The following is a 24,921-nucleotide window of genomic DNA, read 5'->3' as shown; positions in this document are numbered from 1 at the left end:
CCCTGCAAAACAGCCAACGCTAACAAACAGAAAATAGGTCTCCACCAAAACTGCTGCTGTAGAGCACAGTGTTATTCTGGTTGTAACAAGATGAGCTTCTTCCGTGTGTTTGTACCAGGGTGGAGAGGTCACTGCAAGGTTGCTTGGCAGCTGGTGGGAACATTTTTCTTCTCACTGGTAAGCACATTTAGATATACAAGTTAGCAGAGCCAATAAGGGCCAGCTACACTATAGAAGGAGAACAGAGAGTAGTGTAAATCCTCCTCCTTGCATGACCAGTTTCATCCCACAGGTCTAAATCTTCAGGCAGCCTCCAAAGACTTCTGCTGGGCAGCTTTCAATATGCATCTTCCAATATGCATCTTCTGAGCTCTTAGGCTAAATGTTTCCTTTATGGCACCCAGTGATGTGGTTAAAAGGTCTAAGCAAGTATATTTTACAATGTTTGCTTTGTACATGAGATACTTCAGTATATCTATATTTAAAATCTGAATTTACAGTAGCTGGTCCCTGTATTTAGAAATTTTGTACAGTAGATAAATTCAAACACAGCCTACACTTTCTATAGGAGAATATATATCTAGGAAAGTCTTCAAACACGATCACCATATATAAACACTTTTAACTGTTTAAAAGCAAATAAGCTGAAAATTTATATGGGTATATTAAGACATAAAATTTATTGCACTGATGTGTAGGGATAATAGAAAATATGCTTCCAAGTGTAATGTCATTGAAAACAGAACCTGCATTCCCCCACAAACAACTGAAGGACAGTCAGAATTCCAGTGTTTAATAAATATGTTCTGAAGCATTTATTTGGATAGTCTTATTTCCAAGTAACAGAATGCCTAGCTCCACTGTTCCAGGAGTACTTCTAAATTTATGTACGGTGTATAAGGAAAGAACAAACTATTATTGCAATAGCTGAAAACTGCAAGTTTTTGTTCAGGCTGTGTATTTCATGAGAGAAGTCCGTCTATGGACTCAAGTAAAAAGGAATGATTTTACGGGTTAGTTTACCCTGTAAAATATTCTCCCTAATCCTTGTGAAAATATACTTCATGCTAATCTTTCTGCCTGAAAGCATTTTTGCAGACAACTTAGAACATTTCTATCACATTTTATTAGCTTTAAGCTGATCTAATTTCTCTAATTTTCATCAGGTTTATTAGGATCTGTCTAGATATCAGGTTTTTATAGTTGATCTGGTCTTATATAAAACCCTCAAACCGGTATATTTTAATTTCCCGAGTGGACATCTGTCTTCATCTGTGTCTTGTAAAGTATGAAGTACCTTCCTGGCCCTTACTTAACTAGCAGCAATGACCTATGGATCAGGTAGTAATAGCATCCAATTAATGAAAATGTGTAATGTAAAGTATTATCAGTCACAGTGCAGCAGAGATATTTGCCCGTTCATGCTGCATGCCCTGGATGTGATATACCAGCAATCTGTAGCTGTGACAGAGTGCTAGCACAAGAATAAATTCCTACCCCTTGGCGTGGTCTTCTCAATGTTAATTTCTAAAGACATTCAAAAGCTAATATTTTGTGCATTTATGATAGACATTAGAAACATTGTAACTTCAAGCTTTAAATAAGCCTACCATCAAGCTCATGACAGTAGGATAACCATGGAGGCTCGTGAAACATGCAAGGCTAGAACCTGCTGGGCACAGGAAAGCTTTGAAGCACAGGAAACTTGCCTGTTGAATACTTTGCCCTTCCAAACAAAGCTAGAAACCAGTCCAAGAGGACAGAAATCCCATTTCAACACCTGGAAATTGCAGTATGACTGAGTCTTCAACAAGAGACGAATTTCCATCAAGTTTTTGCTGTATCTGTACAGCACCTGTAGAGTCACATCAGAGGAATCTTCACTCCAAGGCATAAATGAATTGTATGCCCTATGATGCTTTGCAGGTCATTTTTTGATACAAACTACCATCAAATAACTATGCAACATCCACAGGAAACAACAAAAGTTGCACATTGGTATCTGAGCACAGATTTCTCTCACAAGCTTCCTGTAGTACTTGAATGATGACATAAAGAAAAGCCAGTAGGAAACTCATACTCTACTATTCTCCATTTGTTTGACGGGAGAAGGGCAGGCATGAGCTGTAACTGACTGAGAGATTCAGAAATGAGTTACTAAAGTACTGAAATGTAAGGATATCTGAGATTATGAAGATAATTCTTTGATTATCTCTGAAATCCATGTTTGCTTGCTCTGAGAAGTCAATAGTAACCACCAAGGCTTTGTCTCGACTGGTTCTGTATCAGCATCTGTAAAAAACTAGAGTTCATTCATGCTGAGTACACTGCAACTTGATACAGTTAACATGACTGGCAAATGATCTATTATTGATTCAAAGAAAGATTGCACAGAAAAAGCTTGGTGCCAAAAGGTGAAACCATGCTCGACAAGAGACTTGAGCAAGGAGGCTACTGCACTATGAAGCTGAGCAAGTTGAAGCCTTGATGTCTTGAGGCTTGAAGCCTCAAAGACAGTACAAGCCTCAAAGTCTCCTGGTAGCAGTACCAGTGTTTTTATTCCTTTGCAAACTATGTAAGACCTGGGGGTGAAAAACATTACATAAAATGAGAACTTATCTCATGGCAAGATTTAAAAAAAACAAAACAAGCACCCAGAGAATTCTGGTACGTTGCTTAAATCAGCCGTAGTACTACACTTTCCTTAAAGTTTGGGGTAAACATCTTCAGGCAGAAAAATCACAAGCATTTCAGACAAAAAATATGTCTTTCCACTTAGCTTTCAAACTGGAGTGCCTATAAAGGACAATCACTCCCCTTTGGCTTGTCCCTGCTCACAGCAACTAGGGGAAGGCCCAAAGTCCATCACCACTTCCAGCTCTGCTACCTTACAGGGAGGAAGATGGAGCCAGGACTCTGCCTCTTGTTTTGGTCTCCATCACCGAAAGGGTTTATAACAGTCGCCTCTTGGCTTCAGGTCTAACCCTACATGGCCATTAAAAATGATGTGCAAGAGCACTATTTCCATGCATTCCAGAAAGAACTATGGTTGTGCAGCAGGAAAACTGTTGTCCAAATTAGTACACATTGCCCAGTATATGGTCAGCCACCCTACTCTCCCTGCTAACTTGATGTTGGAAAGCACCCTCTGTCACCAAAACAGCAAGAAATTCTCATATAGTCTCACCCACTGACTTTAGAGAAAGCACTGAATTACCTTTTGAGAAAAAAAGACAACACATTTTTTGCTCCAACATTCATAGATTTGCACTGTTTATCCCATGATCTGATATGTAGCAGTCTGTAAAAGTACACAGTTAGATGAGCATGCTTACTGAAGTTTCAATTTTACATATACTTATTTGACTCATTTGGTTTTTAAATAAGGTTTTGAAATAAGGCACTTAAATACTTTAAAGCCAATATTTAACATTTAGATTTGTTTAGACTGAATATAAATATTTATTTAGACAGAGTTAGGCTTATGTCAAACAAGAGTATTCAGCTAAATTGATATAGTCATTCAGTAACATTAAACTAACTTGGAAATTCAGACAAGCCTTTGAAAAGTAAAAGCATTAACAGTGCACAAAGATTTACAGAAAAGAATGAAATGAGAACATGGTGAGTATAATTTTTTTTTCTCTCTTCAGAAGCTGGCCAACCTCTGGGACATCTCTCCCCCTAGTACAACCATCCAGAAGACAGAGTTATAGGGAAACTGCCTACAAAGTGGAATGGGGATTAGAATTGCATGTGTTGGGTGCTTTTGTTACTTTTTAGCATCACACTGAAAAAATTGATCCCTGATGTTGAAGATAGTAACACTGGTGGGATTCAAATACTCTAGACATTAACGAAATCCCTCTCATTTTCTGGCAAAGGATTTACACTGTCCCTACTTGCACTTCACAGTGCCTTCAGCAAGAGAGGCAGGGGTTTAATATTGAAGGTCTGCAAGTATTCAGACTGAGGAGGTTGTAATTCAAACAGCAAAGGAAGCTCACTGTTCTCAGCCTCACCAGTATGTACAGCATACTCGCTGACAAAGGAAGAGCTAGGGGAGGGGGACGGACCCCTACCTCCATAGACAAAAGAAAAAAAATCAACAAGACAGCTACACTACTGATTTCAGATGCCACTGAGATGCATCTGAGTACATCTAGAAAAAAACCCACCAGGCTCCATTACGTCATTAAACAAACATCTACCCTCTCAAAACCAGCTCTGATCAGCAGGACTGCTGTTTGCTTATTTGAAAAGGTTCCTTACCTTGTAATGTCTTTTTCATTTCCTTTCAGTCTAGGAAGTCCAAGAACCACTGACAAAGCAATCTACCATACTTTGCTAGATGGTTGATTTCACCCTACCAGGCACCAGAAACACCAAGGTCTCAATGCAACATCTGCAGTCCTGGTCCCTGTCACACAGCAAGCACAGCTCATAGAGCTTGAGGAAGCGCACTGGGTATCTTACAGATGACACCAATGTAATATTTCATTAAGGTTTGTATTAGCCTTTAAGTAAAAGCAGGACAGGAAAATAAAATCTACTTGGGAGAGGTAATCACCTTTGTCTAGAAGAATCAATGTTCCTTACCTGCTCCATCACTGCATCAGTATGGGATGGCCATCAACCTGTTGTAGATGCATATGGAGAAACTTAATTTCTAGTTCAAGCCAGGGCACTCTCTTTCATGCATTCTGGAGTACTATAAAAATATTCATATAAAATTCCCACAGTGATGTAGGTAGCCTGACAGGGATCAGCACTTTTATTAATAATGCTTTATTTAAACTTACTGGAAATGTTATTTGATTTATGAAGTCCTTTGCAAGCTTCAGTGATTTGCACAAAATCACTATGGTCTGTGCTTAATGATTTGGGTGACATAGTACTTACTGTCCTATCATCACCAACCCTACCCAAAAACATCTTTTGACATATGACCTTGTCTAATTAAATAAACAGAACTATTTAGATAGGCAGAAGATAATTATAAGGACTGGATGCTGGCCAGCTCAGTGAAGCAGGAGTACCATTCTTCAAAAAAAAACTTTATGTTTTTTAGCAAATTTAATGACTGGAAGCTTTCAAGAGCTTTGGACTTTACTACATCTAGCTAAGAAACATCCAAGTGCATGGCATTCCCTTCATACCACAGTGGGTGACAGTTGTGAGGTCTTGGGCAAGACTGCTTCTTTCAAAAAGATGTCTGGAAATAAACAGCTTTCTAACCTGCTCCTTTCTAGCCCTATTTATCTATATCTTAGTTGGATCCTTTTTATTTGAATGAAGAATAAGAATCAGGACTGTGCTACTTTCACATCTTTTTTTTTTTGTTGTTGTTTTTTTTAATTCTGGGGAATTGTCAAATCCCATTTCTTATAGAAGGATTTCAATGGTTTTTCACTATCTCTAACTTATTTGCCAGGGCTTCCTGTTTTTAATGGAAGATAGATTGGGAAGAAAGAGGACAGTGAATAATAGTGCAATAACTTAGAAATAAGTCACTTCTTAATTGTTCCATTACAATTACTAGAAAAACTATTTTCCTGCATGGTAAAGCCTTGATGACAGGGCCCAGTAACAGCAGAGGGAAGAAAAAGGTCTTGTCTCTTCTGTGTGAAGCTGGACAGTTACAGACATTTCTTTTTGTGTATTTAAACTAATCTTTTTTTCCATATAAATATGAGATCTATCACATGGTCATTTCCCACTGAGGTTCCCAAGTGAGCCTGTGCCAGTGCTCCCCCATCCCACCCACCCAAAGGACTTCACCGTGAAAAATCCCTGACTTCTTTCAGAGGGAACAGGATGGAGCAAGAATGAATGAAATGTTTGTAAGGGCCTCATCCTATCTGAGTGTCCTTTCAAATCTCAGCCACCAGTTGGCCCTACACTGAGCTTTTTGTTCCTGGCATGTCTGAAAGAGGTCTGAGCATTAGTTTAGCCTACTCTGGCAAGTCATTCTTCAAAAGCCTTTTTTAGCCTGCTTAATTGCATTGAAATTTTTATACTAAACCGGCCAATGTTAAAAATCTTTTCTAATGTTCTTTCTTTGGACAGCATGCCAGCTTTACAGAATCATAGAATGGTCTGGGTTGGAAGGGACCTTCAAATACCACCTAGTTCAGCCCCCCTGCCATGGGCAGGGACATCTACCAATAGACCACACTGCTCAAAGCCCCATTCAACCTGACCTAGGACACTTCCAGGGCTGGAGCATCCAGAACTTCTCTGGGCAACCTGTTCCAGTCTCACCACTCTCAGAAATTTTTTTTTTTCATATGTACAATCTAAAGTTACCCTCTTTCACTTTAAAATTGCTTCCCCTTGTCCTGTCACTACAGGCCTTGGTAAAACATCTTTAGCTCTCTTTCTTATAACCCCCTTTTATATACTGGAAGGTTGCTGTAAAATAAGGTCTACCCAGAGCCTTCTCTCCTTCAGGCTGAACAATCCCAACTCTATCAGCCATCTTTCCAGCAGAGGTGTTCCAGTCCTCTGACCATTTCTGTGGTCCTCCTCTGGACCCGCTCTAACAGGTCCATGTCTGTACTGGAGACCCCTGAGCTAGACACAGAACTCCAGGTAAGCTGCATTTTGAATGATGCTTCCTCATTTCCAATAGCCTCCCTGACCCAGAGTGCAGATGCTCCACCTGCCTTTCCTGCCCCTGGCCATTCAAAAAAACATTCAACGACCCCAGGCTTTCAGTCTCCCAGCTGCCCCCAAGGGTTTAACTTTCCCCACTCCCTCTAAAAATCTTCCTCCTTGTACACTGAATGCAAATATATAAGATTTTTAATTTTTGTACCCCATGCTGTGGAAAAAAAAAAGGCAAAGAAAAGCTGGAAGCTGCTGCACGCATGCCATGCCTTCCCTGCAGCTCTGGTTTCAGTTGAGTCCTGGCCTTTGCGCCTTCAGAAAATCACTACTTTTATATCGTGATAAGACCCAGGTGTCCCAGTGCAATCCAGAACACAGACAGACACAACCCAAGGTGTGGAGGCAAACTCACTTTGCTCATGACTGACAAGCAAATGCCACATCCCTTGTCCCTTCTGAAACATCCCTCAGCGCAAACCTTCCCCAAACACATATTCAATTTACATATTATTTAATAACACCCCAGTACAAAGGAACAGCTATCACAAGAAAGTATTCAGTTCTGACTTCTGAAATGATTTTGGTAAACTTCTTTTCCCCCCACTCACGTATGGTTGGGACTAATTAGAGAGAAGCTTCCTGTTCAAAGGAGCAGTCTTTCCACATCCATTGCCACACCTCAATATGGACAGTGTTTTAAGCCACGATTAAGATTTGAGATTCCATCCAATTGATACAAGAGGAAAATTATCCTTTTAGCAGGTTACTAAAAGCACACTGACTTCTGTTGTCCACATTGGATCTTGAAAATTGACTGCCTGTGTGGAACTCAACATTTTATACTACTGCAGAAATGGAGCAGAATTAGGAAACAACTATTGATAAGTATAAAAGTGTGGCACCATAAAAGCCCCATGCATAAGACCAGTCTAAGGAGAAAGAAATAAAGAAAACCCCCAGCCTTCATTTTTCTGTTTTTTTTTTTTCTTGGTTGCACAGTTGGAAATTAATTCCCTGCTGTTTCATATTTCCTATACTGATTAAAAGTGTTATCTACTGCATTATTCTCCTCAAGGCTTGGATTTGCTAGGTGAAAGCATCATTAGAAACAACAGGGCTGATGTAGGGAAATAGGGCTGAATTGAAGAATTCTTTCACAATATAAGTAGTAAAACGTATTTTTCCAAATAACATTTTATACACAGTAGAAATTGCTTTTCCACATCAAAGTCAAGACACATTCAAATAATGAATTAGTGCAAGAGCCTCAAGGATAAGGTATTTACATTTCTAGGAACAAATGGACTTGTAACAAGCAATACTGGGTATTAATCCTGGTAAGCATGAAAACATGGTTTTCTGGGAAAGTTTCTGAACATCTTTTTGCCCTCAGAAACTAGCAGAATCAAGTATTGCACACGTCAAGAGAGCTATACATCTCAGCGTAGAAAAGGAATCAGAAGTTTCTTTGAGTTAAACCTCTCACTTTCTCATCTAGGAGAAACTTTAAAGTATCAATAGTCTCACCATTATTCTACGAACTGTGTTTCAGACATGAAAGGAGCAGTCTGGTTTTCTACTAACTTTTTTTTCTGCTTAGCAGAATTAAACAGTAAATAACTGTGCCATTAACTTGCTAAAAAATGTAAACAATCTAATTTTAGTGAGAATGGTAAAGGAAGACAAATACACTGGATTCAATTAATGCTGATGCTAGAAGTTGTAGTAGTAAGTCAGCACTTCTTAAAACTTTGTTCATGCTGAGATTCCATGAGCTCCCAGTTGTTTTATCCTGTTTACGTTAGACATTCTGGCACAGTGGTGACCCAAATAACCTCCACATTTTTCTCGTAGGGTTAAAAATAGGGTTCATGTACAACACTTTTTGACTTACAGCACCCTGTCAACTGCATTTGGTGTTCAGGGGTTGCCTAGAACCACATCACCACCAATAAGTAATGTTTTAACATTAAGTTTAAAAAAGTCTTATCTTGATTAAATCTTGGGCATGAGATTCTTCCAAAATGCACAAATGTGCTTTTCAGTCCTGTTTTTAAAATATTAACTAGGTGAACTGGAAATTAAAATAACTCATGAACTTTCTCTTTAGTCAGTCTTAAAGAGTGCTGGACTCTTTGCCAGCATTTACAGAAATGTTTCAACACCTCTGTTTTCTATAAATAGGTTAAAATATGTGTCATCACTTAAATACGACTTCTTCTTTCAGAGTTTATTTAATTAATTTGCCTTAGAAAGAAATTGGTCAATTTAATGTTAGCAGTTACATGCTGAAAAAGGTCATTCTTGGCCCTATAATGACAAAAAATGAAAGTAGCATTCCTAAGGTTTATTTGTCATAGCAGAATGCCATTCTCATAACTTCTGACTATGTATATCATTAGTCTCCTCTTTTTTCCCCTCCAAAATTCCCCAAAAATTTGGGTTCCACAGAAGTTGAACTACTTTCACCTTGTCAGCACTCAGTGGCTCTGCTCTTTTTCTCATGCTCAAGTCTCATGCTCAGACTAAACTTTATTATACTTATCTCCAGTAGAAACTCTATCCAGATTTCAAGCACTTGAACACACCAGTGGGGATCTCTGCACTTAGAGGTCAGAGCCACTTGAATTCAAAATGAAACACACGCCCTTGACTGGCAGGAGTGGAGGACACGAGCACGTGCATAATGCTGAGGTGTTTGCACTGTAGCTCTGTAGTGAGAACATTTGTTTTAGGAATTGGGAAACCTTGGTTCGGGGTGTTAAGTGCATCTGCACCCAACCCTTGATGTTTTGCTGCCAGATGCCTTGATCCAGTGCTGCCAAAGAAACACTTCTACATTTATAGGGACAGATTGAGGGAAACCTGACTTCTACGTCACTGAGTTGCATGGGTGATCTGGGCTTCTGGTGCAGGATCAGCTTGTGCATTTTCCCCAGTGATGAATGCAAAATGTGTAATCCATTTTCAGAATAGGAATCTGAGTTCCCCTCAATTTAACATGGTTATTGACCTCTGTGCATCCACAAATAGGACTGGGAAAATCCCTAGAAAGGAAAGTTTCAAATACATTTATCTCCTAAACAGTCCTTGCCAACCGTTTTGGGCATTCCTGCTCCATATCTTGCTTGTTCATTAATTTTGCCCTTGTGGGCTATGTGTTCCCCATCCAATAACTGGAAGTGGAGGCACGTTATTCAAAGCTGCTGATCACACTTAAATTAGTCACTGCTCTGAGCATTACAGGCCCACATCCTTCTGGTGGTCTAGTCTTATGGTGGTTGGGCTGACATAGTACTTTTTAAAAAAAAAAGAAAGAAAACGCATCAAAGAAAACCTCCAGATCCTCAGATATGCTGTACTTCTTATTTCAGTAATACAAAACAAAACTCCAATGTCACACTTACCCTGTCAGAATACAACCTACAGTCTTGTCTTGGAAGGCAATACACTTTTACCCAGTTATTTCCTTTGGCTAGAGAGAACCCACTCTGTGCTAAGCACTGTCGTGAAATACTCATCTATAAAATAACTCTTCCTTGAATGTTTGCTTTCTCTCCTGAAAAAGGATTTGGGAATAGTAGGAATATAAGCACTCACCTCTTCCAAACTCTGCATTATAATCTTTATGACATGTTTATCATCAACCGTGTTTAAGCTTTTACCAGCATAACAACTTTGTCTTTGCAATGGCTCCCACATTAGTCCTGACTGAAAATGGGGAGAGCTAACATGTAAGAGACTAATATGAGAATTGTGTGGAATAAAAAAAGAGGGTTTTACAGCCTACCAAGGGACTGGCAGCAGGCTATGAAAATGCTGGATGCTAGTGCTGTACATGAGCAAAAAATATCCAGAGTTCCTCAATTTACCTAAGAAACATTAATAATAGGCATGGTACAACCAGCTCTCAGATGCTGACTCCTTCCCTCTCGCAGCTCCTAAGTAAGTCCACAAGTCCACAGATCATCAGAGCTCTCACAGGAATAACAGCAGCAAAGCCTGGTGCCTGCAGTGTGCACTTTTTGGTGTTGCCATGGTGATCTCCAGCACGCTTATCCCCTGAGAGCTCAGCTCAAAATTCAGAGGGAACCAAAGCAGGACAAAGAAATGACACTCAAGCAAAAGCAACAGAGAAATTATGTGTAATGAGCACAGAAACACACTTTCATAGGTAAGATTTCAGAAAAGAATTATTCTTAGAACTGAGGGGTCTATAGGAAAAAAGCACAGTTTTCATAGTCCCAACTCTAAACCGAGGTGGTCTATGGAATAAACCCAAGAATTTCTAACCCCATCTCTGTTCATGGATCACTATTTGGCACAGGGTAAGTCCCCAATCTCTGTACTGCAAAAATCCAGATTTGTACAGTAAGGATAGAGGATAAGGGATAACTAAAGCAGATAAAAAGAGAGAGATGTCTTTAATAATGTGGCACTGTAGACCAGCAACAGATCTCTACATAACCAGAATCTGACATTTATTGTTTAGAATGCTACATTTCCCTATTCCATGAAAAGAATTAATAAAAACTTCTTTAGTATTTGAGCAATTTAATTTTTTACCACTTACTTTACATCACCTGTTGATCCTTATGGCAGTTATACTCTCTTACTGCACTCTCAACAAAAGGCAGTTACATTTGTGCAATTGGTTTCTTCAGCATATTCACATTCTCACAATCCAAATGACAAAGGGCATAAAAAGGGTTGTGCAGCGTTAATTGCCCAAGTATCCATTTGTATGATGCACAAGTGTTTATTCAATACATGTCTCTCCTCACTCAGGTCTCTTGGTTAGTTTCTCTTTGCTATCCACTCATTGAGTGAATTCTCTGTGCTTTCCCAGGCTATAACATCCCTGGTTTTCAAACTAGCACAGAATCAACAACTGTTGGCTGCAGGAAGGGCTACAATCTTTGGTGTTTATCATTTTATCTTTAGCTCCTCTTCCAAAGGGTGCTGACATTCACCTTGAGCACCTTCCCTGTATTTTAAGCTTTCTTGATCCCTTTTAACAGTGACTGATTTATTTCTACCGTGCACAGGTATTTCTACTCAATTGCAGGAAAAGAGCTTGAACTTTAACAGGATCCCTGCAAAATCACTGATTGCAGTAGGCTTAATACTATGGTTCTTACATGTTTGTACCTTGATCCCTTCAGGAAAGTGGTTTTATTTACTGTGAATAAAGACGAAGATTGACAGACAGCCTTCAAACTAAAGCAGAAGCCAGAAAATGTCTGATTACTCATGGAACCAGCATTTAACAGCTTAACATACTCTTTATTTAGGTATAATTTTGCATATTTTACCCATAATGAAAGCAAACTTGTTGTGAACAAAATCATCAAGATTGTTCGCACGCTGACAGACAAGAATTTTAATAAAATTTGCACTTATGAGATCAATTTATACTAACTTCCATCTCACAGATGCTTATGACTTTACCAGGGCTGGTGAATGGAAAATTGAGACCCTAATATAATTCCAACCACTTCCACAAAACAGTTGTATGCTGTAATGTGCATCCGCTTAGGGAATTTACTTGAAAAGCTCTACTTTACTTACTATAACAGCATGCACTATACCACCCACTACTTGTATGACAATATTTTACAAGGATATGGCAAATCTTTAAAGCATGCAGATGAGTTAAGCACACAGAGGCTGTCAAATATTTACCTTGCCCAAGAACGTTAGATGGATTAGATTAATGCCAAACCGACAAATGTAGTCCAACTTCAGTAAAGGAGTTGGCAGAGCAAGACAAGCATCACTGCAGAGATGCTCGCCTCAAAATCATGTGTTGCGAAACATCAGATGTGCCCCTCGTCACCCCTTGCCTTTCCTCTCCCCTGCTAGTCAGCAATTGGAGTCACAGGCAAGGCTTCTGTCAGCTGCTTGACAGAGGCATAAGGAAGATCATAAGTCGAACAACCCACTCAGGAAACCTCCTTTTGCCTCTACTGTCCCACAAGGTCACAGTTTCAGTTTTATCTACTGAATCTGACAGTAAGAGGCTTGCCCCTCTCTCCTCAAGTTGTCCTGCCATTCATTTCAAAGGAAGATCTTGGGTAAATGTTATACTTTGCCTAACATCTGAGCAAAACAGTTGATAGCTGGTTTATCACTAGAAAGAATCTATGCTGTCTCTAAGTGCAGTAGTCCCTTGCTCTGAAAGGTAAATCTCTGTTTTGTTCTGGTATTGGCACGCAAGAGGTGATGAGAAGACACTCCTGGAGCTGCTCCAGCAGGAACTACTCATTTTTCAGCTCCTGGTCAGCTTAGATTTCAGCTCTTGCTTAGGTGTGAGTTTTGGTTGCAGCCATACTTATGGCACCCATGGAAGTGGCAGAAACCAGCAGCCAGGGGAGATGGGAGAACCAATCTACCTTGGACCAGCGTGGACTGGTATCCATGAAAGCGACTGTATAAACATGTCCTGACACAATTTAAGTAAAAACCTTCAGCAGATTTCCTGCAACTGGAGAAAGAAGCACTGCCTGTTACCTTGCCAAAGACGACAACTTGCTGGGAGATGTTATCGCTGCTCATTCTTCTTTTATGAGAATAAACACCTGCTTTTGTATAAGAGTACTATTTTCGGGGTACCACATTTACTTACAATAAGGTTAGCACATTCAATTTTGCTCAAGTTGTGTAAAATAGATGTATTTGGAACATTTTCCTTTATTTAGCTTTTTTTTCTGTTTCCATTCCCTTCTACATCATTTACATGTTCTTTTCCTTCTGGTCCTATATATACTTCAAAGACATATTTTCAAAGAACAAGTTCTCTCAGCATAGTTTGTCCTCCAGCTGTAAAGGCTTTGCTCACATATACCTCCCTTAGGAAAGATAACTTCTTTTCATAATGCTCCTTTAGGCAAAATTTGTAATCATGCAAACAGGTAGAACGTTCCCACGTGGTGCAGCTCAAAAAGGAAGCATACGCTTCCTGCAAAGCAAACCCAGGGTAGCACAACAATTATTTACACCCCAGATAAAATCAATATCCTGCAGATTGGACCACTATAAACAAATGCTATCCAATTTATCTTTCAAGGCAAACAACTGAATAATTCAAAAATAGATGGATGGCCTGATTTGAGTTCACTTAAATGTATGAAAAACCTGGAAATGCAATGAATCAGCTCTATGGACCACATGTACCTTCCCTTCCTAGAACCATCCCAGCCTTTGAAAAGCATCTCCTTGGCTTTGTGACCAGGAAGAGCTCTCTACAGTCATTCAGTTCCTGGATACTTCTGATGAGGCACTGGCAACCAATGTCACTGCAGAGCAAAGACCAAACTCTTCCGGTGTTTTCTGCACAAAATGATACAGCTCATGTTTGCTAAAGATGCTGACTGTGAGAAGTGCAGGAGGACTTGAGGAATCTGCTCCACCACTCCTGATGCCAGATGTACTGTATGTTTCTGCTTGTTAGAATGGAAATGGTATTGTGACCCTTTTTCCTCTCTGAATACCCTGAAGAGTCAAATGGCCAGTAGCATGTGGTGAAGACTTTTGGATGTAAACTGAAGCAGAGAATGCTAAGGTCAAAACTGTTATTCAGCAACCTCAAGATAAAACAACAACAACAACAACAAACCAAAAAAAAAAACCAAAAAAAGAAAAACAAACAGACAAAACCACACCAAAAAACCCCACCCAAACCCCAACCAACCAAACAACAACAACAAAACAGCAAAAAAACCCAACCCAAACCTCAAGCTCTAAAAAACATGCTTCTTGAAAACTATGGCAGGTCCATTCAGTCACCCGGAAATTTCCAGACACATTTTAAAGAAAACACTATCTATGTATAAACAAGAGTTGCAATGTTTCACAAACTTGTAAGTTCCCAGCAACTGTAACTTGATATGATTCAGTTAACTAGTTACAAATTAAAGTAGTGCAATATTAAGGAAAATCAGCAAGGATAAACAAGACTGTATTTTACATATCTCTGGAAGCCTTCTGTTTACAAGGTCATTGGTTTAGTTACTGACAGTGAGAAATTTATTACCTAAATCTAGAAATTTTTATGTCTTGACATTACTTCATGACATTGTGCTTGATCAAATTGAGTGTTGCAGTAACAGTACACAAGAAAATCGTCTAGCTGTCCAGAGGAATGGCTATTTTTAAATACAATGCCTTTTGCACTGCATTGAATCAAATATGGTTGAGGTTTGCCTTGAATTTAGCCCTAAAAATTATTAAGCAGAGAAGTATTTAATTGTTACTTTAATCTTTGTTAAATTCTTTAATTAAATATAACATCAATTGAGCTAAAGATTATTATGAAGATTTTTCTCAACTAGTACATTTAAATGCGTTATAGCAGGGAGAAAAACAAAACAAGAACACAAGCTGGGCTTAGTAAATAGATTCATATAGATTCACATAAATTAAAAATTTACCATTAAAAGTAACACCCTGAATGCATGGGGCATTTTTTCATGTTTGCTAGCACAAAAGTAACAGCAAAGGTTAAGAGCAGTGGAGGTGGTGTATTTCATACAAAACAGTGCATTAATCAAATAGTTTCCATTTAGCAAAGTGACAGATCAGTTCACCTAAGACCACCGCTTGAACAACATCATTACTATCACAAAGCAAGAGGCTGCATAGCAAGCACAGAGCAGAAGTCCTTTGCTATGAAGAGACCCATAACACACGTGCAGCCAGGCTACCCCTGCACCAAACCCAAGGGGATCAGCAGCACCAAGGCCTCATATGGAGAGAACCCCTCAAAGCCCTGCTCCCTGGGTTTTGGAGGCTTGGAGTGTGTCTCAAAAATTAGTTAGACTTGAAATGAATGGGGTCTCCTAAAACTGTTTGTTTATTAGTAATTGCACAGTTGCTACAGGCATAGCATTCAGAGGCTTCCCCTGTACTGAGAACCAAACAGCAGCAAGATCATCAGCAAGAAAAACAGCAGAACAGTGCCCTTATCTGTGCCTGTTCACACTGGTATTGTTCATACTGGTATTGTTCACTTGCCTAAAATTACGAAGTGGGGTGAGAAAGTTGATTTCACTGACTCCAACAACCGCAGTTCCATGAAAGGGCTCATTTTGATCAGGAATCAAAGGTTTATGGAGACAAAGCTAATGTGGCATTTGGGAATTACACTAAAAATGATATTCAAACTGCAAAATCAATGCTAGAGTCAATGCTGCTGACAACTGATTTGCAACAGTTCCCTCTAAGTCTGTAATGCATTTCCTTTTCTAAGCAGGGACAATTCTCAATGTTTGTTGCCAGACACAATAAGAAACTTGGTGCCAATATTCTCACTTCTTTGAGAGTATAGAGTAATACCCCAAATGGACAACCCAATCTGCTTATTCTGTAAAATACCGTGGCCTGACACGTTGATATGAGAGTGTTACAGGTGTTATCTCCCACTGTGGATTAGGAGAAGGAAGAAAGCTATTACGATGTGGGTGATAACCAAGCAGCTGCATTCATCAACCTTTACAGGATGACAGCTTAGGCTAGTACCTTCAACAGAAATTTTTTTTGAAACTCCTCTTTGCATCCCCACAAAATTGAGATAACGCCAAAACTTCAAATTTGGCTTTAGTATGACAAAGAATTGATGTGAAGCCCTACTTTACTGCACCCAGGTTTCCTGCTCAGTTTCGCTAGACTTGGGTAAACTGCTTTTTGCTTTCTCTTGATCTCCCCAGAATGCAGCAGCTCTTGCCAAAAATAACTATGTTTTAATTTTCCTTCACAATTCCCTTGCAGAAGTCTGCACTGTTTTAATGCTGTAGCATCGCATATCCTTTTAATTCCTGCCGACACATTTTAACATTTCAAACACATGATTATTTATAAGCAAAAAGCCACCAGGGCTTTGGTGAGGTAAAGTGGTTTAGTAGGGACTGAAACTGGGGAGAGGAGGGAGAGGGGAGGGTGAGTCATAATTTTTTGTTTTTAATCCTTCACTCCTCTTCTGTTGGGCTTTGTTATTAGCAGCAGCGCTTATTCACTTTGAGCAGGGCCAAGACAGCAAACAAGTCCTCTGAATTTGAAAGCCAAACAATTCCAACTCCTAATTCAGCCATGCACGCCTGCTCCAGGCTGTTCAATCCCTTGAGACCACTTTTTGTAGCCTAGCCTTTTCTCTCCTTTAAGTGCCAACTCATAGACGGCCGTTGGCTAGGGTTTTGTCCATTCCCACCTGCTCCTGCGAGAGGGAGAACAGGCCGGGATGGAGTGACGCCATCCTTAAGTTTTGTGCTGCATTCAGGGCTGGGTATTGCCACACTGAACAGAGCAAACAGGTTACAAAAACTGTTTGCACAGACAAAGCAAGGCACTTGACAACCACCACCACTCCAACTAAAACACCATTTGGAAACAAGTTGCACCGCATACTGAAGGGGAGACAGCACTTGTTCAAAATCCCCTCTCCTTTTCAGTCATTGCTCAATAGAGCAGCAAAAAATTTGTCCTCCAGCCCAATTATACCACTCTGCTGATGCTGTAACAAAAGGAGAAAGAGCCATGACAGAAATAACAAGGTAACCTGCATCTCTAATGGAAGCAACAGCAGGAGGTAGAAAAATTAATTTCTATCACACACCATTTTCCTTTCCACTTCAAGCACTCTCTTCCCCTCTAAACACTCCTTCTATACACACCTTCCTGCAAGAAAAACTCTCTGAAGACTGGATGCTCCCAAACTTATCTATACTTCCTACCTTTTGCAGCTCCCCTGAGAATCAACTCTTTGCCTTAAGCTAGGAGAGCTGGGCAGTGCAGGGGTCTGAGTCCAGCCTGGGAATTAACAGCATATAGGTTCCAGCTCTAGGTTTTTCAGATCTGCTTAAGTTTGGAAAAAGTCTTTTAAGTGTGGATCCCTCATATTCAGCTGCCACAAATACTCATGTTTCTATACCAAAATACTTGCACTTGGTTTCAAAAGTGTAAATACTCTTGAGTTCTAAGTATAGTTTTGGACAACTAAGAATATGAAGAACCTTTGAGAATTAGACTACTTATTTCAGTAAATTAACTAGGTAGTAACTGTGAAAATGCTGATGTTAGACAGTATTTCAGCTTCCTAGGCTATAAATGGATATAATTTTTACTTTCCTGACAGGTGTGTCATGAGAATTAGCTAATATTGACACTTTGATCTTTAAAATGCTTTGCCAAGTATTAATTAAGGAAGGATCATTTTGCATTTAAAATTGCTAGTATTTTGAAGTTAAATTTGTCTCCATCCCTCTCCCAAAATGGTAAAGAATCTACCATTTGTTTTTCTACATATTGCCCAGGAGATAATTTCAGAGAAACCTGAGAAAGACAGACTGACTCATGGATCTGTGTTTCAAGAAAGATTAATGAATACCTCTAAATAAAAATCTGAGTTTTGTTGCAAGAATCTTCTCTCCTGGGGGTCTTGTAACCAAACCTGTAGCCTTGGTCAAGTGTTACTGAATTAGGGAAAAAGGACATCCACACCCTCCAATAGACCACATTTTTATAACTAAGCTACAAGTATTTTTTACAAGGCAGGTCTAAAAGTGAAGTATGAGAGGTATATAACATGCTGCAGGTATTCAAGTACTGCAGCTACTGATAAAACGTGGCCTCATTTCTCCACAGAGGGAAAGGTGCCAACATATGGGCAAAACTCTATTATAGCTCTTCTGCAGCTAGTGATATGAAATACATATAAAGCTGTGCAATGTTTTTGTTAGATTGCCACCCATGTAGGCTTCTGCCAGAGGAAGATGGAGAGCCAAGGCTTGTCTGTGGAACCAGTTCTCTCGCAATCACTCTGCACTTGATAATAAGGGCAGGACAAGGGCAAGACTTTCACCATGGGCACTCTCATTGTGAAGATATAGCAGCAAAGGCATGACATTTGGCCTTTACATGACCCAGTGAACATAAACTTAAATTAGAGGGAAATAAAAGATTGTATTTGATAGCATATAAGTAAACAGCAACATAAATAAGGCTCCAAACAAGCTGCTCTGCACACCCTGCAGAGATCATTATGCAGGGCTTTCCTGTGGTTGCTACTGCTGCTGGTTACAGCCTGACCTGATGTCACAGGCTACTCAAGCTGGTAGTGCAGAGATGTCATCTCTTCTGGAGCTGCAGTATTCTCCTTAATGTTAGCCAGGCAACACAGGGAAGACAGAACCAAAGGGAAAGAAAAAAGACGGGACACAGATACTGGAAGAGATGCCAGTAAGCACATACAGGAAAACAGATGCAAACCATGTGTACTGCCTTTGAATGCCCTTTAGGGTCTCAGAGTAGCAGCAGCAGAAATTCTACGGGGACATTTTGCAATGTCACATTCTTGCTCGCTGCCCAAGGCATGCAAAAGATACTGAACAAATGCTACCCAATGTTTTGGTGACTTAAGTCCTGTGGATCTACAGATGTGTCTTAGAGGTGATTCTGAGGACTAAAGACTGATTGATTGTTGTATCTAGAATTAAAGTTCCTACTATGAATCCTTCATGATAGTCTCTATCATGGGAGATTTTTTCCCCTGTTCCCCTGTCTCTTTTCATGCACAGCATAGACATAACTTAATGAACTACTAACTTCTCAATATTTATTTTTCTCCTCATTATCGAGTGTGGCTCTATGCCTTATTTACCATGTTGTCCAAACACTGCTGAGAATTATTTATAGCATTCACAATAGAGGAGCCAAATTCTTATAAACAGCAATTATTTTTACAATAGCTGACTAGATCCTGAAACTAAGGTGGATATTTTTGAGATGGGCACTGTTTTTTAGAAAATATTTTATAATCCTAGAAATATAAAAAGCATCTCCTTAGACCTTCCATAAGGAATCTGCCTACCAGGCAGCAAAGCTTAGTGACAGCACATGACATGACATGGTCCTCACCCTTCACAAGGGTGTCTGAACCAGGCTATTTACGGTGCCAGTGCACACATTTTACATAAGAAATACTGTTGAGAACAGTGAACAAAACACTCAGCGCTACATTAAGAACTTGTTCCTGGGATTGCAGATTACAAGATGTGCAGTGAGAACCTAATTTTGGTATCTAATCAGGGCTGAGTGTTCTTCCCCTCATCCTGTGCACTTTCCTGCCTGTGCTCTACTTGATGGTGTCTGCTCCTGATTCCCTAAGGTACACACTCCCTTCCTACTCCTTGCAGTCACTGCGTCAAGATTATTTTGATTTATCATCACTATAATCAAACACAATTGGCTGTTTATCATCCCCTCCAGTCCATTTTACATGTTTCCTAGCCTTTCCTTATTTTTTAAGTGGGAAAACCCCCTCACTTTCTCCATTTCCTTTCTCCTCTTCATCAGGTTAAAAGAAACACAGCAAAACAACATTTCACTGGATTCTTCCAGCATCCTAGCTTTGTCTTTCATCTTTTTGAAAGGTCAGTCCAGAAGTTCATTGGGTTAGAATGAGGAAGAGCAAGTTTGTTCCACTTTCTGGCTTTATAGGTAGCTAAAGCCAAAATCCTACCAGCTATCCTAACAAACCATTATAATGTATTCAAACTCAAATTTCAAAATTAATTTTCAATTTTTACTTAAAAATTTTAAATAAATAATTCTGGATGTGCCACATCAAAATGGATGATTGTCAGAGGAGGTGCTGGATTTCACAGTTTCAGGGCTCTACCTCCAGTTTGTGAGTGGCTGCAGATAAAGCCACTGCTCCTCTCGGTTCCCATCAGGTGCTTTGTTTCCTCTCTTTGGCTCTACTGATTTTGTGTATGAGAATATCTCCATAGCCACTTTTGTGATATAAAACTAAAAGTAGACAGGGAAAAGTATTTTTTCCTGTCCACATAAACTTGTTAATTTTGTATTACTGCAAAAATTCCAGCCAACATGAGGCCAATTAATTTTTGAAAATTATTGAACTTATAGAAGGGTAAATCTCTAATTTTAATGTCAGATAGCTGCAAGAGCTAGATCAAGAAGGTTTACATTCTGGAGCTCAATCTACACATGCACAAAGTTAAAATCTCAGAAAAATAACATATACTGGAGATCACATTTATTTTTACATCAAGGACAAAGTGCTAGGATCCATCTTTGCAGCATGATGTGTTTATTCCTCTGCCAGTTTCAAGATCAGCTGATAATCACATTATTGTCAATATTATACTACTCAGCTTCCTAAAAGGTAGCTTTGCTTCATGTCTTTTATTTCTTTTAACATACGTACAAGAAATGACATTTTAACTGGGCAGATATTTTTTTAGAGTTCAACCCATACTCAAATGGTGCTCTCCTCCTAAACAGGCACGTAAAAACTACAAACAAGCAACCCCCAATATTCTGCTTATTTCACAAAAATGGGAACTGAAGATAACCTTTCCCAAGTTTCCCTAGTTTCCCAGGAGAAAAGTTGAAGATCAAGTTGGTGAGAAAATGTGAAAGGAACTGACAAAAAATTTTTCTTCACTGGTGTGAACAAGGTCATTTGAGATGTACTTTTAGGACTCTGAAACAACTAGAGTGACTGGTCCCAGTAAACTACTTCAAACCCTGTATTATTTTGTTCAATACACATCAGAAGGTTTTAAGGACTTGATTTTATAACTTATAAGCCTACATACATTTCAAACTAGGCCAGATACCAGTAACGCACAGCCTAGTCTGGAAATCTTTAACTTAGGTACAGTGTTGTCAAATCTGAGGATCGTCATTTCAAGCAACCCTATATCAGTAGACAACTCTGCATAAACCAGACAAAATTTTGCAATACAGTATGCAGTTCCTGCAGTATCTCACTGTTTCAGTACTATTGGTCAGCCACTAATTACTGAAGACAAGTTTATAAGAGCTGAAAGGCTAAAATTAAAACTACCCCAGCTTTAGATATTTAAGACAGGATTGATGTCCTATTTTGACATCTAAGTCATTAATTCTATACTTTATTTGGCATTTGGAAAGGCTTAGTTGACTGCTTCCAAACTCCTCAGTCAGGCTCTAGGAAAAGGAAGGTGAGATCGTGGGAAAAATGTAATATGAAAAAACACTGGAATGAGTCCATGGCAGCTAGAAATTCATGACTATCACTGCCCTGCACACCAGAGCCACTCAAAACCTCCTGGGATAAGCTTGCAGAGATATGGCTTTGCTTCATGCACAAATATGTACGTACATATACATGTGCAGGAACACAGTGAGTTCACCTTATTATGAAATAAAGCTAGGGAAAGGAATTACTTTGAGAAAAATAATGGAGCATTCACCAGCAAAGTAACAGTTTCAAAAGGTTCTAGAAAATGAACCAAAGCTCTTATTGTTAGAGAACTATTGACTCCAGGTTTGAAAAAGTGACCTCAAGTGAGCAATGATGCACTTAGCCTGGAACTTGCAGCCGCTGTATTTCACTGTAAATTGAATTGCCAATCCACAGTGCAATCTTTTTCTACTGTAATCTCACATCTTTGGAGTAAGTATACTGAAAAATACTATATACTGGCTACATTATTCCAAGTTAGACTAAATTCCTCTGGAAATGGAAAATATGTCCACCTTACTGAATTTAAGAATCCCTGTGGGTATTTATATAGGAGTAATGGGTTTTTTTCCTTTTTAAGGGCACTTAGTGACAACTTCATGTTGCCATTTCTCCTGTGAACAGTTCATAAGCATGCAAGTGACTAATATCATGTGGTCCCATTGAAAGCATTTAGGTATATATAAGCCTACAACTCCATACTGAAAACTATGCAATAGATATTCCATACTTCACACACATATGCCCACTGATCACATTCTGCATTCTTGCCATACTAAAAGTGGTCTTTTTGGTAAATTATGCTGCCAATTTAGCATGATTTATAATATCACCAATGTCAATGGTTTACAAACATAAATAATAGGCACATGCTGTGAAATACTTACATTCACTTTTCCACTAACTGTTCTTCACTACAATCAAGTTATTTTCCAGGACAGTGTTTAATCTTCTTTCTAAATAAAAGAAGGTAACAATTACAAATATATTCATATGCATTAAGCTACGCTCAATTACATCAAATTTATGAGCTTTAACATATAGATTTAAGATCATCTATAGTGTCCTATAAACTTGTAATTTGTTTATATACAGTTAGTTTTATTACCTTTTAAACACAACTTTAGCACACCGTAACTTTCAATCCTGAAACTAAATGGAGCAATATTCTGCATTTCAATAGCTGCTTGGATAATAAATCAGATGGACAGTTGCTCAGATGTACAACTAATTACTGAAGAACTGAGAAGTCAACTGATATATTACCAGAAAGAATATTACCAGAAAGAATGCCTGACATTACAGGTGGATTATTGCATGATTTGGTACTCCTCTAGCTAGAGCTTGAACATACTCTTATCAATGGAGTCCTCTGCACTTCCCACAATCTAACATTTAAGAATGGAAGAGAAACAGTGTCTGTCCCTCTAGGGAAGAATAAAATACCATTCTTTAACATCATTGTGTATGCAAAAAAGTGATAAAAAAGGTTCATGTAGATTGTCCAACATGAATGGGAAGATGACAACTGTCCTCGAAAAAAATATCCCAGGCAATAGACATAGGGAGTGCTGAATGGTTCAACCTGTTCCTTACACAGTTATTTCCCAGTTGCTTTTCAGCAAAGCATCCAATGCACAATTAAATAGTTTGCAGCAAAAGCCAACACATGCACTAAAGGATCACTGCATGGCAGTTCCCAGGGGAGAGAGACCCAAACACCTGGCAAAATCCACCACCTGTTCTCCAAAGCCATCTCATATCAGCTGAATGTGACTTTGAGACTTGCACAACATTGGTTTCTCCTGGAAGTAAGACGCAAACATCAGCAGCATTATTTTCCCTCCACATTCCTCCACAGTACTAAACCAAGTTTATTTTGATAATGTTCCATGGGATTTCATTTCCTGTGATCATACCCTATATCTCTGTGGGAAGATGTTCCTTAAGACTACATATATTTATCTCTTCCCAGGGAAAATCTGTTTGAGAGAACCTGAGCACTCACCAGGTAGCGGATGTACATGGATAATCAGTAAAATTGTGAAATGAGGGATATGGGAGAAGAGCTGGGTGAGATATTTAGACCACAGCTGCATGATACAGCATAATTGAAGAGTGCAGGCTTGGAGTGGAACTGAGGAAGGTCATAGGAGGGAAGTGTAAGTAAAGCAGCCAACCCAAGAGACAAACAGACAAAAAAATTGGACTTTAGGACCAAGGGAAAGGGCAGATTTCTCTTGATATCTTACTGACAACAGGAAAAACAGATCTGGTGTAAATTAAGCATGTAAAGGAAAAGAAAATTCAGAAGTAAAAGGAAGTGGTAAAGGGATGTGAACCATTATAATAGTGTCAACAGCAACCAAGAAGGAAGGAGGTGGAAGTAGTCAGCAAGGAAACAATGGATCATGATGAGAAGTTCGCTTTTTATATCCATGTTGCCTCTTTCCTTAGTAGCATTTTTGCAAGCATTGCTGAACACTGATTTAGGCATGTCTTGCACAGTTTGTTCACCTCCCAACTTTGCAGATGCAAGAACTGAAGTAAATGGAAGTTAGTATTTGGCTGAGCCTGGAAAATGTATTGAATGCTGTCAGCCCTGACTGTTGTATTCAGCCAGCTATGCCCCCAATCATAAAGGTGCGTCCTTTGCTAAAAACATCAGAAATTTATTTACTGGAAAAAGAGGCTCAATGATAACCCAGGAACTGGTACAGAGTCAGTGGACTACTTATGTGCCAGTTCTCACCTGAGTACACTGGGCAGTTTAGTCTGTAGTTGGTAATCAGTTGTTCCAGAAAATGATGCTACCAAACCGTATTCAATTTTCTGTGTTATAAAATAGGAAGCCTTTTTCATAAGAGGCTTGGGATGTAAGCCAGAAATCTCTCTCATTATCTCCCTATGTATTCAGACTGAATCATCAGATTTTCCAGGTTTCTCCACTCAAACGGCACACTGCTTTGGATGAGTTTAGATGGACACAGGTGGTACCATCTGCCACAAGGCTTCTTTTTTTTTTTTTTTTTCCTTCTCCCTCCTGCACAACTTTTTCAGTATCTTACACTGGAACACCATGAGGAATTGGTCTTCCATGGTATGGGTTTGGCCAGCCAGCCAGTCAAAATGGACTGCCTGAACTGAAGGAACTTCAGTACACGTTGCTGCCACAGGTCCTCTGATAGCTGGAGGCTGTTGTAGACTGACCTGAAACTAAAAGTACTTGGATGTCATAGGGGAGTTGTTCTATAAAGCTGACAGAAACCATGAGCACAAAT

General features: G+C 39.3%; 1 protein-coding gene across 4 annotated transcripts in view; it reads right to left on the bottom strand.

Moving 5' to 3' along the window:
* The window catches only part of PLXNB2 (plexin B2), a 262,983-nt gene that overhangs the window by 96,165 nt on the left and 141,897 nt on the right, over nucleotides 1-24,921 (bottom strand). For 3 of the 4 annotated variants that reach the window (XM_018067989.1, XM_018067990.1, XM_018067991.1), the window contains one exon: nucleotides 22,528-22,596. In XM_018067989.1, coding sequence (XP_017923478.1) covers nucleotides 22,528-22,529 — 2 coding nt within the window. In that variant the 5' untranslated portion in view covers nucleotides 22,530-22,596. Of the gene's footprint in view, nucleotides 1-4,599; nucleotides 4,680-22,527; nucleotides 22,597-24,921 lie in introns of those variants that run through there. The other variant, XM_008926588.2, reaches the window with a different exon arrangement.

The sequence above is a fragment of the Manacus vitellinus genome, unplaced genomic scaffold (genome assembly GCF_001715985.3).
Source record: "Manacus vitellinus isolate BGI_N305 unplaced genomic scaffold, ASM171598v3 scaffold_13_pilon, whole genome shotgun sequence".
Lineage (NCBI taxonomy): Eukaryota > Metazoa > Chordata > Aves > Passeriformes > Pipridae > Manacus > Manacus vitellinus.
Note: the sequence above shows the minus strand (reverse complement) of the source record. Positions and strands in the feature narration are given on the sequence as shown.